The 18,987-nt window shown below is 37.7% G+C and overlaps 1 protein-coding gene across 8 annotated transcripts in view; it reads right to left on the bottom strand.

Moving 5' to 3' along the window:
* The window catches only part of gek (serine/threonine-protein kinase gek), a 736,940-nt gene that overhangs the window by 77,481 nt on the left and 640,472 nt on the right, over positions 1–18,987 (bottom strand). For all 8 annotated transcript variants that reach the window (XM_067151353.2, XM_067151356.2, XM_067151355.2 and 5 more), the window contains 2 exons: positions 9,700–9,885; positions 9,507–9,606 (listed from right to left, as the gene is read on the bottom strand). In XM_067151353.2, the coding sequence (XP_067007454.2) occupies positions 9,507–9,606; positions 9,700–9,885 (286 nt within the window). The remainder of the gene's footprint in view (positions 1–9,506; positions 9,607–9,699; positions 9,886–18,987) is intronic.

The raw sequence follows: 18,987 nt of genomic DNA, 5'->3' as shown, positions 1-18,987 counted from the left end.
CTATTTTTATCAAGTAATAAAATTAAATTAGCCAGAAATGTCTCCAAATGGCTCCTAAAATCTCTAGAAAAGTCACTAGTCGCTATCTTTGACATTCTGTCACGAAATTACTAAAAAAGACTCCAAATCTGGCGACTAGTCTCTAGAATCGACTAGACTGATTTGAACGAACATATAGCACGCGAGAACGAGAGATTGACAATCGACATACGCGTCCCGATCAAGACCGATATACAGGTTTCAATAAACATCGCACATGTTTCTCGTTAATGAACGTCGATATTTCATTTGAAAGCGGCCAATCAGCAAAGGACTTCCGGCCACTTGCGTTCAAAGCTGAAATGGCGGGACTTGAAAACAAATTTTTGAAGTTCACCAAACATCGGGAGAAAAAGTAGAATAATCGGGAGGCGGGAAACAATGTTGAAAATCGGGAGTCTCCCGCCTAAATCGGGAAAGTTGGCAGGTATGCACTACCATTCTTACTTTATCCACTACAGAAGAAGGCTCCAGTTGAAAATTTTGGACACTTCTTTTGTGTGTACTGCATCCACATTTTCTTGAACAGTAAGTTGCTGACTGAGCGAGTTGGCCATACGGTTAGGGGCGCGCAGCTGTGAGCTTGCATTCGGGAGATAGTTGGTTCGAACCCCACTGTTGGCAGCCCTGAAGAAGGTTTTCCACAGTTTCTCATTTTCATACCAGGCAAATGCTGGGGCTGTACCTTAAATAAGGTCTTGCCCACTTTCTTCCCATTCCTAGCCCACTATCGCCATAAGATGTATCTTTGTTGGTGTGAAATAAAGAAGGAAAAGAAGAAGGTAAGTTGCAGCTCTCCGTCTGCTACTCATATGTATACTGTATACCTTTACATATTGCTGAATAACTTTAAATCTGCATACACAACACACACTTCTCGGTGATTAATGATTCCTGGAACCTGTTTTTGCCTTAAAGTACCTATGTATACCCTTTCATTATTCACAAAAATTCATATGACTGCAGATTATGCTTGCTATCATGTTAACCTTATCAGATTTTGTTTTTTTGCCTAATTCAATTTCCTAGTAAGTTCCTTCAATTTCTCTTTATCTTCACCACCATTCCTAATTCTATTTCTTTCACACCTTGAATACTCTATTTCTTTGTTAAAATATAATGGGTATTTATTATTCCTTCCTCCTCTGCGAACCATGTGACATTTGCCGCGGTGGGGAGGCTTGCGTGTCCCAATGATGCAGATAGCCGAGCCACAGGTGCAACCTTATCGGATGGGTATCTGTTGAGAGACCAGACTAACGAATGGTTCATCGAAAGGGGGTTAGCAGCCTTTCGGTAGTTGCAAGGGTGGCAGTCTAGATGATTGACTGATACGGCCTTGTAATAATACTCAACATGGCTTAGCTGTGTTGATACTGCTACACGGCTGAAAGCAACGGGAAACTACAGCCGTAACTACCTCCCGAGGACATGCAGCTCTCTCTGTATGAATGATGTACTGATGATGGCTTCCTCCCGGGTAAAATATTCTGGAGGTAAACTAGTCCCCCATTCGGATCTCCGGGTGGGGACTACACGAGAGGGGGCGATCATCAGGAAGAAGGATACTGACATTCTGCGAGTCGGAGAGTGGAATGTTAGAAGTTTGAATCGTTGTGGTAGGTTAGAGAATCTGAAAAGGGAGATGGATAGACTAAAGTTAGATGTAGTTGGTATAAGTGAAGTACGTTGGCAGGAAGAACAGGATTTTTGGTCAGGCGACTACCGAATTATCAACACGAAATCAAACAGGGGAAATGCAGGAGTTGGTTTAATAATGAATAAGAAAATAGGGCAGCGGATAAGCTACTACGACCAGCATAGTGAAAGAATTATTGTTGTCAAGATAGACACCAAACCAATGCCCACCACAATAGTGCAGGTCTATATGCCTACTAGTTCAGCGGATGATGAAGAAATCGAAAGAATATATGAGGAGATAGAAGATTTAATACAATATGTAAAAGGTGACGAGAATCTAATTGTGATGGGAGACTGGAATGCAGTGGTAGGCCAAGGAAGAGAAGGTAGTACAGTAGGAGAATTTGGATCGGGACAAAGGAACGAAAGAGGAAGTCGGCTGGTTGAATTCTGCACTGATCATAATTTAGTCCTTGCCAATACTTGGTTCAAACACCACAAACGACGGCTGTATACGTGGACGAGACCTGGAGACACTGGAAGGTATCAAATAGACTTCATTATGAGTAGGCAGAGATTCAGAAACCAGGTGTTGGATTGCAAAACTTTCCCAGGAGCAGATGTGGACTCTGACCACAACTTGTTGGTCATGAAATGCCATCTGAAGTTGAAGAAATTGAAGAAAGGAAAGAATGCAAAAAGATGGGATCTAGACAAGTTGAAAGAAAAGAGTGTGAGGGATTGTTTCAAGTTACATGTTGCACAAGGACTAAATGAAAACGCTGAAGGAAACACAATAGAGAGAGTCATGAAAAATGAAGTCAGTAGGGTGGCTGAAGAAATGTTAGGAAGGAAGAAAAGATCAACTAAGAATCAGTGGATAACTCAGGAGATACTAGACCTGATTGATGAACGACGAAAATACAAGAATGCTAGAAATGAAGAGGGCAGAAAAGAATACAGGCGATTAAAAAATCAAGTGGATAGAAAATGCAAGGTAGCTAAGGAAGAATGGCTGAAGGAGAAGTGCAAGGATGTCGAAGACTGTATGGTCTTGGGAAAGGTAGATGCTGCATACAGGAAAATCAAGGAAACCTTTGGAGAAAGGAAATCTAGGTGTATGAATATTAAGAGCTCAGATGGAAAGCCACTTCTAGGGAAAGAAGACAAAGTAGAAAGATGGCAGGAGCATATCCAACAGTTGTATCAAGGTAACGATGTAGATAATTTGGTTCTGGAACATAAAGGGGCTGTTGATGCTGATGAAATGGAAGACCCAGTTTTGAGGTCAGAGTTTAACAGAGCTGTGAGTGACCTAAATAGGAACAAGGCACCTGGAATTGATGATATTCCCTCTGAACTACTGACTGCCTTAGGAGAAACCAGCATGGTAAGGTTATTTCATTTAGTGTGCAGGATGTATGAGACAGGAGAAGTCCCATCCGATTTTCGGCAGAATGTTGTTATACCTATTCCCAAGAAAGCCGGTGCGAACAGGTGTGAAAACTACCGCACCATTAGTTTAGTATCTCATGCCTGCAAAATTTTAACACGTATTATTTAAGAAGAATGGAAAAACAAGTTGAAGCTGAGTTGGGAGAAGATCAATTTGGCTTCAGGAGAAATGTAGGAACACGTGAAGCAATCCTGACTTTACGTCTGATCTTAGAGAATCAAATCAAGAAGGACAAGCCCACGTACATGGCATTTGTAGATCTAGAAAAGGCATTCGATAATGTTGATTGGAACAAGCTATTTTATGATTCTGAGGAAGATAGGGATCAAATACCGAGAACGAAGAATTATATACAACCTGTATAAAAATCAGTCTGCAGTGATAAGAATCGAGGGCTTTGAAAAAGAAGCAGCAATCCAGAAAGGAGTGAGGCAAGGCTGCAGTTTGTCCCCTCTCCTTTTCATTGTTTACATAGAACAGGCAGTAAAGGAAATCAAAGAGAAATTTGGAAAGGGAATCACAGTCCAAGGAGAGGAAATCAAAACCTTGAGATTTGCCGATGATATTGTTATTTTATCTGAGACTGCAGAAGATCTCGAAAAGTTGCTGAATGGTATGGATGAAGTCTTGGGTAAGGAGTACAAGATGAAAATAAATAAGTCCAAAACAAAAGTAATGGAGTGCAGTCGAACGAAGGCAGGTGATGTAGGAAATATTAGATTAGGAAACAAAGTCTTAAAGGAAGTAGATGAATATTGTTACTTGGGTAGTAAAGTAACTAACGATGTCAGAAATAAGGAGGACATAAAATGCAGACTAGCACAAGCAAGGAAGAGCTTTCTTAAGAAAAGAAATTTGCTCACTTCAAACATTGATATCGGAATTAGAAAGATGTTTTTGAAGACTTTCGTGTGGAGCGTGGCATTGTATGGAAGTGAAACATGGACGATAACTAGCTCAGAAAGAAAGAGAATAGAAGCTTTTGAAATTTGGTGTTACGGAAGAATGCTGAAGGTGAGATGGATAGATCGAATCACGAATTAAGAGATACTGAATCGAATTGGTGAGAGGAGATCGATTTGGCTAAATTTGACGAGAAGAAGAGATAGAATGATAGGACACATCTTAAGACACCCAGGACTTGTTCAGTTGGTTTTTGAAGGAAGTGTAGGTGGTAAGAACGGTAGGGGTAGACCAAGGTATGAATATGACAAACAGATTAGAGCAGATGTAGGATGCAATAGTTACGTAGAAATGAAAAGGTTAGCACAGGATAGGGTGGCATGGAAGGCTGCATCAAACCAGTCTATGGACTGATGACTCAAACACAACACATTTATTATTCCTTAACATCATTAAAGGTACATACCTGTTTTCACACTCTGCAACAATTGCTTTAAACCTATCCTACAGCCTATTTATTTTTTTATTTACCACCCCCCATCAATCATAATTACTTTCTTTAAACTCTCTTACTCCTACCCTATCAATCAACCATATGGAACTACTCAATAATCCTACTTTAACAACCTTCCTTTCTATCACATTTGTTTTTAACTGACTACGACAGCTTTGTGATCATTTATACCATCTACCACTTTCTCCATAGAGCTTACATGATTTTTTTATTTGTTTTACGTCGCACCGACACAGATAGGTCTTATGGCGACGATGGTACAGGAAAGGGCTAGGAGTGTGAAGGAAGTGGCAATGGCCTTAATTAAGGTACAGTTCCAGCATTTTCCTGGTGGAAAAATGGGAAACCACAGAAAACCATCTTCAGGACTGCCGATAGTGGGATTCGAAAACACTATCTCCTGAATACTGCATATTGGCCACACTTAAGCAACTGCACATATAGAGCTCGGTCATGGTTTTATCAGCCTCCTGAATCCAACTGATCTGATATGTCCTGCTGAAATCCCACCAGTTGTGTCTCACAAGAAAATTTCTTTCTAAATCCATACTGGCTCCTCCTGAACCAATTTTTAACATAACATATCCTTCTGATGTACTTTCCTATTAAACTCTCCAGTATTTTACAAACTATACTGGTCAGGCTGATTGGTCAGTAGTTCTCTGGTTTCTTTTTTATCACCCTTTCCTTTATAAATTGGTATTATTATAGATTCCTTCCATTCCTTTGGTATTACACTATTATTTATGACATAGTCAAAGAGAAATTTTAAATAAAGCACTATGTACCATCCAATTGTCTTTAATACCTCCCCAGTAATGTGATCACTTCCTGCTGCTTTTCCTTGATGAAGCAGTTGGATTTCTATGTAAATATCTTCATTTGTGAATGAGAAGCTTCTTGTTTCCCTATGTGTCTCTCCCTCTATCTTCTGTTATGGTTTCCAACTCCTGACAATCTTGTACTGAATCTCTGAATTCCCCACTAAATAGATTTGCTTTCTCAGTATCTGTTGGAATAGTGTTCACCCCCCTTCTCCCAACATTGTAGGAATTTTTCCTTTTTGATTCCTAATATATGAATACAGCTTTTTCCATTTCCCATTGTGGTCATTACCCTCTTGAAGTATGTCCTTCATATAATTCTCTTTTGCTTCCTTTTTTACTCTATTCAGTTCCCTCACTAGCTGTTCTCTAATTTCTCTATTCTGCCTACCCTCTTTGAATTTCCTGTTTACTATTCTACATTTTCTTGTTAATTTTCTTATTTCCCTTGTATAATAAACAGAGTCTGAGGTCATTTTACCTTTCTTAACAGCTACAAATCTCTTCTCTCCTTCCCAAAGGATTCCTTTAAATTCAACCCGGTTCCTGTACTACTTGTGTAAATCCTCCCTCCTAAATTAACTTATTTGCCAGTTTCTGTTCATGGGCTTCGCTTGCAGCTCCATTCCATTCAACTTCAGGCAAGTTTAGATCTCCCCCAATTATTACCATATCATTATTATTGTTTTTATGAGTATAATCTGTTATTTTCTCAAATATTTCCATGTCGCTTTCCTCTCTTCCAGGCCTATATGTTCCTATAATTCTCACCTCCTTCATAAATAACACAAACTAATTTTATCCCTAATATTTCATCCCTTTCATCAGTAAACCATTCATGTGAACAATAAGTTTCCTTCACCAGAATAAACACCCCTCCTCCTATTTTATCTCCTCGGTCTCTATGATAGACTGTATACCCTTCTTGAAATACTTCTCTATTACCCACCCCTTCTCTCAACCACGATTCCACTCCTATCACCACATCAGCCTCATAAGATTACATCCATGTACCGAATATTAATTGTTTATTTACTACACTCTGACAGTTTGCCAAGAGCAATCTCAGTCCCCCTTCCTTCCTAAAACTTGTCTGTTGCAATTGGGTAACATTTGACTCATGAGTTGAGAACTTCCCTGGAACCCAGATCTTTGTACATGGATCTTGATTTAAGGATCTGGGTTTTCTGGCAAGTTTCCCTGTTTGTGCCAGTCCAGATTAGTTTGCAGATCTCTGTTGATAATTGTAGCAATTTGTCTACAGAGAGTTGCTTTTCCATTACCATTCAGATGTAACTCATGCCTAGTGAACATCTGCCTGCCTAGACCTAAAGTATCTACCACATAGACATTTCTAAAACTCTTACATAATCTCTTGATTTTTATATTTACATCATGTACAGCTTTGTTCACACAAAGAGTTCTCTAAAAGGTCATACCTGGGTGGCACATTAACTACAATTACTTTTGAGTCAGGTAGTTTGGAAATCTTACCTCTGAGGGTCGTAATTAGTTCCTCACCTTCATTCCAATGTCATTTGTACCACTAACAATCACCACATAATTGTCCTTCTCTAACACAGAATCACAACTTGAAAGGACGTCTTCAGTTTTGGCACCTGGTTTTATTAGTCCTAAAACCTCACTTTCTGGATTCTACAGCTCATCCTTGATGCCTTCTGCCATACCCCGCCCTTGACTGTCTGCGTAGAGATGAATTTTTGGCGATCTTGACTTTCGGTTGGTTTTCTTCTTCTGTTGGTTACCTCCACTGGATTTAAAATTATTCGGAAAACTTGATGTGTCTTCTTCTGGAACTTGTTGGAATGACTGAAATCTATTTTGGCACTGCAAAGAGTTTTTTCCCAGTTTTAAATTGCACATAGTTTCTCCCATATGTTTAACATTAGGCCTAAAATGGCTACGCGTCACTTACGTCCACGGCAATCTTTCTTCTCCAATGTTTTCTTTATCTTCCAGTTTCTTTATTCTGTCCTTTAAGCTTTCATTTTCAAGTTTTAGAGCACTTAAGTCTTCTTGTAGCACTCCTAAAATCGTAAGTATAGTTTCGTAAGTCTCTCTTTCTTGTTGTTGTGCTGAGAGGCACCACCATTAATTCTGAGGCATATGTGAACACATTAACCAAACTCAAGAAATGCTTCCAGCGACTTGGATGCCATAACAACCCAAATGATTGTTTGCTTCAACAAGATAACGTACACCCTCAGACAAGTGTGATGATGTTGGAACACATCACAAAACAGGGTTGGACACTGTTACCCCATCCACCCAATAGCCCTGACCTAGCTCCCTCAGACTTTCACTTGTTTGGGCCACTGAAGAATGCCATTCTTGGGAGACATTTTGAGGATGATGAAGAGGTGATTCGTATAGTGAAGAAATGGCTTTGTGAACAGAACAAGGGGTGGAACCGCCAGGGCATACATACTCTTGTGTCTCGCTGGAGGAAGGCCATACAACGGGAAGGAAATTATGTGGAAAAATAGGGAGTGTAGAAGAAACATCATTCTTTCTTGGGTATAAATTTCATTGTGTTCAATAATTGTTGAAGAAAAAAAATGTGGTGCATTAGTTTCTGGGCTACCCTCGTAAAATAACAGTATAATCTTACAAAGTCATATAACAATTACTAGCAGTTACCCGCAGCTTTGCACGCGTGGATTTCGTAACTTGATAAAAGTAATCATATCTCGGAATTGTACTAAGACATTATCTAAAAATCCCTAAAGTATAAAAGCTCACCGAAAAACTGAGTTTCATTAACCTCAGAAACATCCTGTAAACCACATTTGCGGTGTTACCTTTTCAGGGAAAGACGACCATGGAACATAGAACTGTACATGTGAGAAACAGTCTTCTATCAAGTCGAGAAAAGTAAATACGTTTCTTTATTTTTAAAGGAGATTCCAAATACCTATTTCCACATCTGTAACATCTTCAGTTTTTTTGAGACATAAGTATCCCCATAAAAAGAATTCAACCCCTGTATCATTCCCTTCCCACCCATAAGTGGATTTTCCAAAAACAAAAAATACATGTTTCTTTATTTTTAAAGGAGATTCCAAACACCAACTTTCACATCTGTAACATCTTCAGTTTTTGAGATATAAGTATCCTTAAAAAAAAAAAAAAAACTCAACTCTTTTTTCACTTCTTTTCACCCCATTAACTGCCTTTTCTGAAAACAAAAATGTACATGTTCCTGTACTTTTAAAAGACTTTCCAAATACCGTACCAAGTTTCTTTTCTGTAACATGTCAAGTTTTTGACATATACTCTGGATATACTGGTACTCATTTTAAAAATTCACCTGCTTTTTCAATTCTTTTCAGCCCCTTATGTAGATCTTTGAAAACAAACATATATATGTGTTTCAATATTTTTAATACCAGCTTACTGACACTGTAGAAATGTAGGGTAAAACTAGTTACATAAATATATTGACAGATTGATATTATTAATAATTTATCCAACTATGTACTAACAGAAATGAAAACTGCTGTTAAATGCTGAAATATTGAAAGGATTACACAACAATAAAGAAAGCAATATGCTATTCAATAACGTAACTACTCTAAAATTCTAAAACTACACTTACGCATATCCTAATTACAGCACCTTAACTGAAACAACAGATGTAGTTAAAACTAAATCTTAAATTATTGCTCTGTTTTTCCTAGTACATGCTAACAGAAATTACTATTGCACTTAAATGGTGTAATATGAAAAGTATGTAAGTACCATACTTTTAACATATAATAAACTTTTCGATTACTGTTAAATGGACATTTCTCTACAATACACATAAAAATATTCAAAACTGTCATGAGAAATGTTGAAGTTACTGCACTTTTAATAAACTGTCACTGGGACCAATTCCCTTAAAATGTAGATAGAGTAGCCATTTACATGTCCAGCAGACAGATGTGAATAGTTAAAACTGCCAAGCCCCTGTCAAATAGTAGCTGAAACAACAACGTATTTAAAGAAGTCAGCATGGCCTAATATCTTTGAGAAAGATGGAAGCTTGCCAGCTGACATCAGCTGTGAAAGCCTGCGCCAGTGTTGTCTAAGGATATGAACATGATTGTTAGATAAGGTAACTCACGTTCTGGCTGCACGATGGCCTTCCCTTAAGGAGAATCTCCGCCTCGGACGTGGCATCGGTCGACCTGAAGCATCAAACTGAGTCACATTTATCAAGTCATCTGGAAAAGAAAAGAAAAGAAAAGAAAAATGTATGCAAACACTGAGTGAAATATAAAAGTATAAATTTCTTAGTAAACCGAACTATAACTCACGTTGGTGTATGTTGCTCAAGTATATGATATGAGGCATATCATTGATGACACAAATACTCAATGAGCCTGTGCTGTTCAGTGGCTTCGATTTTTTAATATTTATTGTCTGAACCCACTCTCCAGTAGTACAGTTGAACACATCCACATGAGTATCACTGTAGACTAGTAAATGCCCATCACAATAACCTGTAACAAGTCAAATAATATATTACAGCACAATGCAAGAAAGTGCGGCGACAAGGCTTAGCCTTTAGAATATGATGAAGATAGTACATGAAAGTACATATTTAATTTCATTCTGAAAAAATTACAGTATCACTCCAGAGGCCTCTGTGGCAAACGTTTCAGTTTTCTTCAAACAGCGTCATATAACCTAACCGTATATGCATCATGAAAACATTTCAAGCACACACAGAGAAATTATGACCACCTTGCTACAAATTTAGATGGGAATATTGCATTCATACTTAATTTCAGTGTAGAGTATTAGGATTAAGTGATCGTTTACTTAGCCTTTATTTCTAACTAGCTGACCCGACAGACATCGTTCTGTCAAAAATAAATGACAATGGAACGAACTCAAATTCAGTCTGTACCGGGCGAGTTGGCAGTGCGGTTAGGGGCGTGCGGCTGCGAGCTTGCATCCGGGAGATAGTGGACTTGAGCCCCACTGTCGGCAGCCCTGAAGATGGTTTTCCGTTGTTTCCCATTTTCACACCAGGCAAATGCTGGGGCTGTACATTAATTAAGGCTACGGCCGCTTCCTTCTTAATCCTAGGCCTTTCCTATCCCATCGTCGCCATGAGACCTCTCTGTGTCAGTGTGACGTAAAGCAAATAGCTAAAAATAAATTAGCAAAAACTCAGTCTGTACTGCACGCAAAAATCAGAATAATGCAAATGACTACATCATCAACATCAAATGAGTTAATTTTCTACTGCTACCAAAAGTTCGTAACAAAGTACTGGAAAAACGTGTTTTCATTACCTGCAATATTAATATCTTGATTGTGAATAAGGAAATGCTCAAATAGGTCTCAGCTTATCACTACCCAGAAATAACCCTGATTGACTGTAACGTAGATGGGAACTGTTCAGCAGGTTTTCAAATCCCTCACAGAGCCATAATTATCCCCCGTTGCAAATCAAGTAATTTGATAAGTTAATGGCGTGAAGATAATGTGGCAAAACTTACTCCTCTTTCTTTGTAGGAAATAACTATCATAGAAAACACTAATTCCAATCAATACTATGAAGATATTTTTCATTGTAAAGCTTTAAGGTCACGATATTTTTTGTTTGATTACCTGGCGCGTAAACAAACAAAGTTGATGGTTTTCCAACACAGGAACAGGCTACATACAATTGGCCATGCGAGAAACATGGGTTTTCAAGATTAATGCCACAAACACTCAGTGACTGCCCCTGGGTTATAGCAAAACCGAGCCGCACTGGAAACTGCACTCGTTTAAATTTAAATGGTATGTCAGTCAGAATGATAGGGATGCGTGGTATCAAAACGTCTTCTCCTTTGTGCTTCCCCGTTAGAATAGTTGAAAAGAAAGCAATATGGGGGATAAGTCTGTTTGTTATATGTTACCTTGAAAGTTGGCATGAAATTGTCCCGAAGTACATTTGTTGCCCCAAATGAAGTCATTTGAAAGCAGTTGTTATATTTTTGGATATTTGTAAGGAAATGTATGGAATCTGTTCCTGTTCCTGAAACCAATGAGTACAATGGATCTGGTGTTGGAATCAAAGGCACTAATTTCACTTTGCCATTTGCGCAACACAATCCAGCGGCTTCATTTTTGTATTTCAATGGCTTACGGTTCTGGCAAACTGAGTTCATAGATCCAATAACAACGCATTGGTAGGCACTGTCGTCAATTGAAACACGGTCACTGAAAGCAGTTCGATTCAAACTTGGAAGATTATTAACTGAACGACACGCTGCACAGGTTTGTGATATCCAAATCCTTTCAGTGATATTTCGCTCTTCACGTTGTTGTGCAGTCCGATTAGACTGAAAATTAGCTTGGCTTGTAGTATTTCGAGTACTTTGACCGAAGTTGCTCCGCCCGCGTCTTATAGGCGGCATGAGTCTTGAAATGAGTATGCTGTATCTGGAAGCACACACAAAATAAACCAATCAACCAAAGAAATCAATGAACTTGTTTGTTGAGAAGCGAAGATTTAAAAACAATCAGGGTAGACAAAGGTCTCCAACTATAACGACACAACACTGCATACGACTGTCTGGAGAGCATACGCGCGAAACCAAAATCCAAGGAGGCATTCTTCCTGTCACAAACTGAGAACTAAGCAAGATAAAAACTTGGGGTTAGTTTTAAAAATAACTTCCAAATCTGAAGACCATTTGCCTCGCTTTGACCCCCCATGCAAATTCAATAGCAAAGAAGTTGGCCAGCGACTGACTTTTTCGTGCCTGCACATAAAAATCTCGGAACATGACTGAAAAGAAGCACAAATACTGCATGTTCTTATCATTTAAATTTAAAAACAAACTTATCTACATCAAGCTGAAATGTTCTTTTACCAGCAGTGAAAAAATTACAAATATAGTGAATATAAAATAGGAGTTATGACATGATAAGTTCTAAGCAATGAAGATTTGAGGTAACATTCCATTATATTAACATTTTCACACTCAATTATTTTGTAAACCTTTCTTTTGTTAACGGCATCAAATGTGGCTTGAAATTGTGTACATATTCCAATGTTCACCCATTTTAGCCGATAACGCTGAGATTTACGGACATTTGGCAAACGCGCTGGATTAGAGGAGGACAGCGCTAAGCGCAAACGTGGGAGAAGGAAAGAGAGACGAAGAGTTTGAATGGAAAAAGAGAAATGGGGTTTTTACGTTTTTCCTGGCATTTTTTCCAATTGTTCTCTTCGTAAAAACCTTACTCGGACTTCGACGAATATTTTAAAAAAAGACTTAGCCAAATTGGTCCAGCCGTTCCCAAGTTTTGCGCTTAGCAACACATTTAGCGATTCATTTTTATTTATATAGACAAGACCATAACTGCTATCGACCACATTATTTATGCATTTCTTATGAAAACATGTTCTCCTCTTTCCTTTGTTCTTTCTTTACGGAACAGCAGTTGACGGGTATTACTAATCAACTCCAACATCGCCTTAGAATTCACAATTAAGTATTTAATTTATTTTCCACCTAGTCGATACAATGATTGCTTAAGGCAATTTTTAATGGTCAAAAGTGGTACATGTTTCGTATATTATCAACATCTTCAGCCACATAACACTGTTTAGATGAAAAATATATAAAATATATAAAATATATAAAATCAATCATTGTATCGACTAGGTGGAAAATAAATAAATAAATTAAATACTTAATTGTGAATCTATTGAAGTGCGATACGGACCATGAAGCTGATTTTATGTAATCGCCTTAGAATGTCGATGAGAGAGCATGCAAGTGCACATAGCAAGAAAACGATACCGAAGGTCGCATTTTGTAGCAAAAGCTTTAGCTTTCTTATACAAACAGCACCAGCTAACCTAACTGAACAGCTTATGTACCATGAAAACATATCAAGTGCTAGTGGAAAAGTGATAACCTTCTCGCTGTGAATTTACATGATAACAGCCTTTCAGAAATTTATCCCGACGCGAGAAAATATAAACTAACCTCTGAAATCAATTATTCACTCTGCCATATCTTGAGGTGTATCCCATTCTTACTTAACTGCAGTATTTAGCACTAAAATTAAGCGATAGTTCACTTCAGCCTTTATTTTATTATTTTTTTTTTTTTACAAGTTAACAACTGCTATCGGACACGTTATTTACGGACTTGAATGTCGATGAGAGAACTTGATAGTAGACATAGTGAGGAGACAATACCGAAGATGATCAATCGCATGCAATATAATGGCTGTGTGCATAAACATTGGTAAAATCGCAAGTAATAATGGATTGGTCAGTGATAAGGCTCTCGCTGTAACCTAAGGATAATACACAGTTTAATATAGGGATTTTGAAGGGACATAAAAAACTGACGTTATAACGGGGTTCTCATTATATGCTGTACTCACTATAGTAGACTTCTACTGTATATGCAAATAGGCAAGTTAATAATAATACTAATAATAATAATAATAATAATAATAACAATAATAATAATAATAATAATAAAAATAAAGAAAGAAAGAATTCAAGAGAATGTTTGAATGATCATAAGTATGACAAACAATCTAAAACAATCCGAGTCAACTAGGTTGGGATGCTGGAAAGCTAATGGATTAAAAGTCACAACCTAGCCATACATATCAGGACGACCATCATTAATCATTCTAACATTTCATTGTGGTCCAAACACCTCAACTTTATATCACATTCATAAAACAAGCAAGCAAGCTTATAGTTTTGGACAACTGTAAACATAGTGATCATAGTCAAGGGACCTCCAGTTTTACATGGAATATGAAACACAGAGACATGATTTTTCATTTTAAAAATTCCACATGCATTGGCCAGGATTCACACCACTGCCGCCTTGGATTCGCATTGCTGAAGTCACGCATGATTACTTGAAGCATAGCGAGTAGAAGAGAAAGTGTGATCTCTTCCCTAGTTTATTGGTTTCTCTGCTAGGTGGCTTTCCACCACCATTGAGCTTGAGTTTACAAGTCAGCATACAAATACCTCGTATTGTATGCAAAATATTGTGCTTTTGCTCATCATTCAAGAAGTCAGTAGTGAGATAGTTCAGATAGCTTCTGGCTAGATTTCGTGGTCTTAGAAGATTTTAGTTTCTTTCTCATCCGTCTTGTTACAAAATAAAATTGAAACTTAACATAATGTAAAATGAGTTTAGGGATAATGTCCACAACAGGGTCATCATAGCACCCTAATTCTTTCAAATTAACAGTGATACTGTGTAAACTGTCCAAATGCTCGTAAAATATATTGCCCCATAGACTATCCTGACATACAAGTTTTTGTTCCACTACATTTTCAACTTGCATGAACGCATTTAAAACGGATCTTGATGGATGGGTACGGAAAGTACTGTCAATGCTGTACATATTGCTATAGTCTCTAATAAATGTGAGGGCTACGGCAAGTATTTCTTCTGTAGTATTTCTGTGAAGCAAGCTGACATATTTATGACATTTTTTGATCTTGTATGTGTTGCGTACTATTATATCCTCCTAAATGAATCAAACACTTCTTAGCATGACTGTGGTTTTCAATATTAAGTAGGCCTAAATTATTTTCCCAGTCTGGTAAGAGGTCATCTATTTTCTTAGTAAAATCTAGTGCTTGCCTTATTTAATTCTGTGCTTTTTGTACAACAGCCATACTTGTCTCTTCTGTCTTCTTAGCCAATGTTCTCATTTGATTGACGAATGTCAAATGCAATTCAGATTTTCATTTTCAATTACTACGTGATGACAGGGTGTTTTGTTGGGTTATAAATACAGAAAATCTATTGTTGAAGGGTGGTTGTCACAACTTAACGAGCATAATACACCAAAGTGCCATTATAGCAGATCTTGATTAAATTAGGCTGTGAGCACATATTGGAATCCATAATTCCATAAATACTCTTGACACATGTATTGAACCCATGAACTTTGTGCCCTAAGAATTTTAAGTATGAAAAGTTACTACATTTCTGAACATTTCATGATATCACGGGAGTGACACGTGGCAATGAGGTAGCTACTTTCCGTCCCACGCTGGGATACGTGACGTCATCTGCACGTGTCGGCAGTGGAAGGATACAGAAGGAAGTTCATGTTGAATAAATTTAATTAAATGAAAGAATTAGTGGTGAATGCAATATAATGATGGTCCTGTATTTATCTTTAAGACAATTGGTCTTTAGTAAGATGGATTTGACACTGCTAAGCCATTTCTGGGGATTATTTCAGAAGGGCGCGTGTCTAGGATCCCCACGCGAAGTCGACAGAAAAGTAGTGCCTATCAAATGAGGTAATCTAACAAGTTAATTTAATGTGCATAAATTTTAAATGTCCAGGAACACTACCGATAGCCATGTAGCAAGTATGTGGTTACACCCAAAACTCTTTTAAATACGGTTCATTTAAGTCAGAAAAGTTAAGCAAATTTTCTTGGCGGCAAAGGGAAAATGTCTGGAGAGAGGGGGTACTGTCTAGAAATATAGAAGAGATGCCATGTTGAAACCCCTGTATTTTGTATCGTGAGGCTCAAGACAGAGGGTTGAACTGCTCTGTAAATCGATCAACAAAAGCAGACTAAGTCCAACCAACAGATTTAAGCTGATGTGGCTGGGGTCTTGACTCCAAGTGGAGATAGTTTTTCTTTGAGCAGAAGTAATTGTAGAAAAAGGACAGCCAAGATAGAGGAAGAAGTTCTTCTATTGTTGTGTGTGGTAAGGGAGGTAATTCGTGTGCGGGAAATAAATACTATCAGTCGAGTGCGATCAACAAAATCAACAAGTGAAGGGTATTTCTTTTTTTAATGTTTTATTTCCAGGAAAAATAAGATTATGATGTACGGCCAGAAATGTAAAATGGCTAGATAAGCGGCGGAAGGTCATGGGTGAGCCGAAGGATGGAATCCGACGTCAATCTGAGGTAAGTGCCTTGCCATCTTACTACCTACTGTATTTTGTTTTGTGATGTCAAACTTATGTGCATTTGAAATGTGTTTTTAAGACACAGTTGGTCACCCCTATGTTTTTTGGCCAATGTCAAAATATGACGAAAGGTCATTTGTTTTATTTTCTGCTTGGATAAATTTAAAATACTGCGAGTTACGTGTGACATGTAAAAGTTATTAGTGAGGGCTTCAAAGTGATATCACATCCAGAGTAGATCGTCATTTCCGTGAATTTATTGCCTATACTTCTGTGATGTCAAATTCAGATATTTTATCTGACGTAAAAATTTTCTGTTTGAAATTTGATGGAATTAATGTAAGAAGTCCATGGTTACCCATTTTCAATCGAGTGGAAGAGCACTGTCGGGTTGAGAAATTTAGAGTGGTGAATTTTGTCACGAAGTGAAACGTTATTCTATGTCCATTTAAACTGTGTCTGACGACAATAGAAAAATAGTAGAATATGACAGTCATTTTGTGAAAACAAGTTTTGGAAAATACGAGACCATTATGCGAAGTGTTCATTATTAAAATATTTGTGCGTGTTATGCGTCGTGGATTCTAGATTTTTAAAATTCCATTTCTTTGTTAGTGAGAGCCGTCGAGTTGAGGCAGAGTTCAGAGTTGTCATATGAGTTGAGATCAGGTGATTGGAAGCCTGTAAGTGTGCCGGGATATGTATAAGCCCGAGGAAGATTTTATGTAATGTTTGGGATGGAAAGTAGAACTAGAGAATCCATGCCGGTATTAATTTGCGACGTGTACAATTATTGTAGGGCATTTTGAAGCATAATCTATATGCATTTTGCTGGTCAGAAATATCGTATTTGTTTAATTATGTCGGCAAAGTTAAAGTTGACGGAACAGATGTTTCATATCACAGCAGAGCGGGGGTCGTGACTCAATGCCGTCAGCTGATAGGAGTTCGCAGCTCGTGTAACGGAATATGGGTAGTGTGTTAGAATTGAGATTGCATTTCTTGGCAGGGGATAACGTTAACTCTTGGATCTAGATGAAATTTTCATCCGGGAATAACGTGTGTGTTATTAGATACTGTAAATTTGTTTAATTCAGATTGTAATGTACATTTGAGACCACAAACTTAGAGTATAACGAGCGAGGTTGGCCAATTTCAGGGTTGACCAAAATATGGAGCGATGGTAATGATGATTGTTTTGTTTGTGAGGGGCGCACAAAGCTTCACAGAAATTTTATGACAAGATATGACATCGTAATCGATTTACATTGTACGGCGAGTTACTTATGGTTTTGCACTTAATTATCAGGGTTATCCAAGTAGTAATAATGGTTAGTATTAGATTTAATTAAAGTGTGATGTCACGAAACAGGATAAATACTGGAAACAAGTGATGTAATTTTTTTTTCAGCTACCGATGATATCCATCCAACATGATTAAAAATGAATTACGTCAAGATGTTAAGTAGGGACTTGTGAAAGAAACCATTCGTCCGCAGAGATAGAATTTGTTGTTCATTAAGATTTCATTAAATCATTTAAATTTATTTAATTATCAAATTCAGTGGAAACGTATTTTGAAATAACTTTAAATCAAGCGAATGACTTGAAGATGCATTCTGGAAATATTAGTTCATTTATCAGGGGAATATGTAAATGTTAACATAACGATTAAGGGGACATATCCGGAGGTAATGGATTTTACTGCCACAAAGTATTGTGAGCATTGTTGTTGTTGTTGCATTATTTGACTTTGATTGATGGAGCAGTAAATGTGCTGGGGTTAGTAAAAGTGGAAACTTTGGTCATCAACCGATGTAACTTAATTGTGTTTAGCCTTCAGTTTAGAAACTTGGATGGTCATGGGGTCATCAACCTCAACCATATGCCACCGTAGCATCATTTTCCTTGCGGTCATCATCCACTTAGAAGTTTAGATGTCGGTCCATGACATAGTCGCAGGTCACATCGATTCAATTAAGGGTCCATGCCGTATAACCACTGTGTGGCACACACCGATTGGACTGTCTTAATTATACCCAGAGTCCAGAGTTCGTGTTACGAGGACTGGACCATAAAGAATCACTATGATGGTACATGTAGTCTCACGTGGAAGCTGAATCTAAGGATTTCCAGACTTTCTTTTCTTTAATTAATAATTGAGACAATGGTTTCTAATAAGGATGCCCATCAGGCAGTTATGTCAAAGGCTCACACCAGTGTTCTGACCTGTGTAAAATGATTGTGGTGTCCAGTGGATTGCAAGTTGTGCATTTCATTACCGTATCGATGAGTATAATCAACAAGTATAATTAAAGAACCACCTATTCGATACTTTATTTTTTGCGTTGGGCAAAATTAAATATACATTATCACTCACAGTATATGTTTCGACCAAAAAATAAAGTATCGATTAGGTGGTTCTTTAATTATACTTGTTGGTGTCCAGTGGACACGATTGGATCCCAATGATACTGATGATAAATGATAACTCTTCAGGGATTACTTGAATAAATAGGAATATTTTTTTAACAGACCTTTCATTTGAGTAGATAGATTAGAATTACTGAACCCTACCTTTACCTCAGCAAGTGACGAAGAACCCGATACGAACCAAGAGACAGATCTCATGAAATTTTGCTGATAGGTAAGGAAGGTAGGTAT

This window comes from Anabrus simplex, chromosome 7 (assembly GCF_040414725.1).
Source record: "Anabrus simplex isolate iqAnaSimp1 chromosome 7, ASM4041472v1, whole genome shotgun sequence".
In the NCBI taxonomy this organism is placed as follows: domain Eukaryota; kingdom Metazoa; phylum Arthropoda; class Insecta; order Orthoptera; family Tettigoniidae; genus Anabrus; species Anabrus simplex.
The sequence above is the reverse complement of the archived record's forward strand: the minus strand, read 5'-3'. Positions and strand labels throughout refer to the sequence as shown.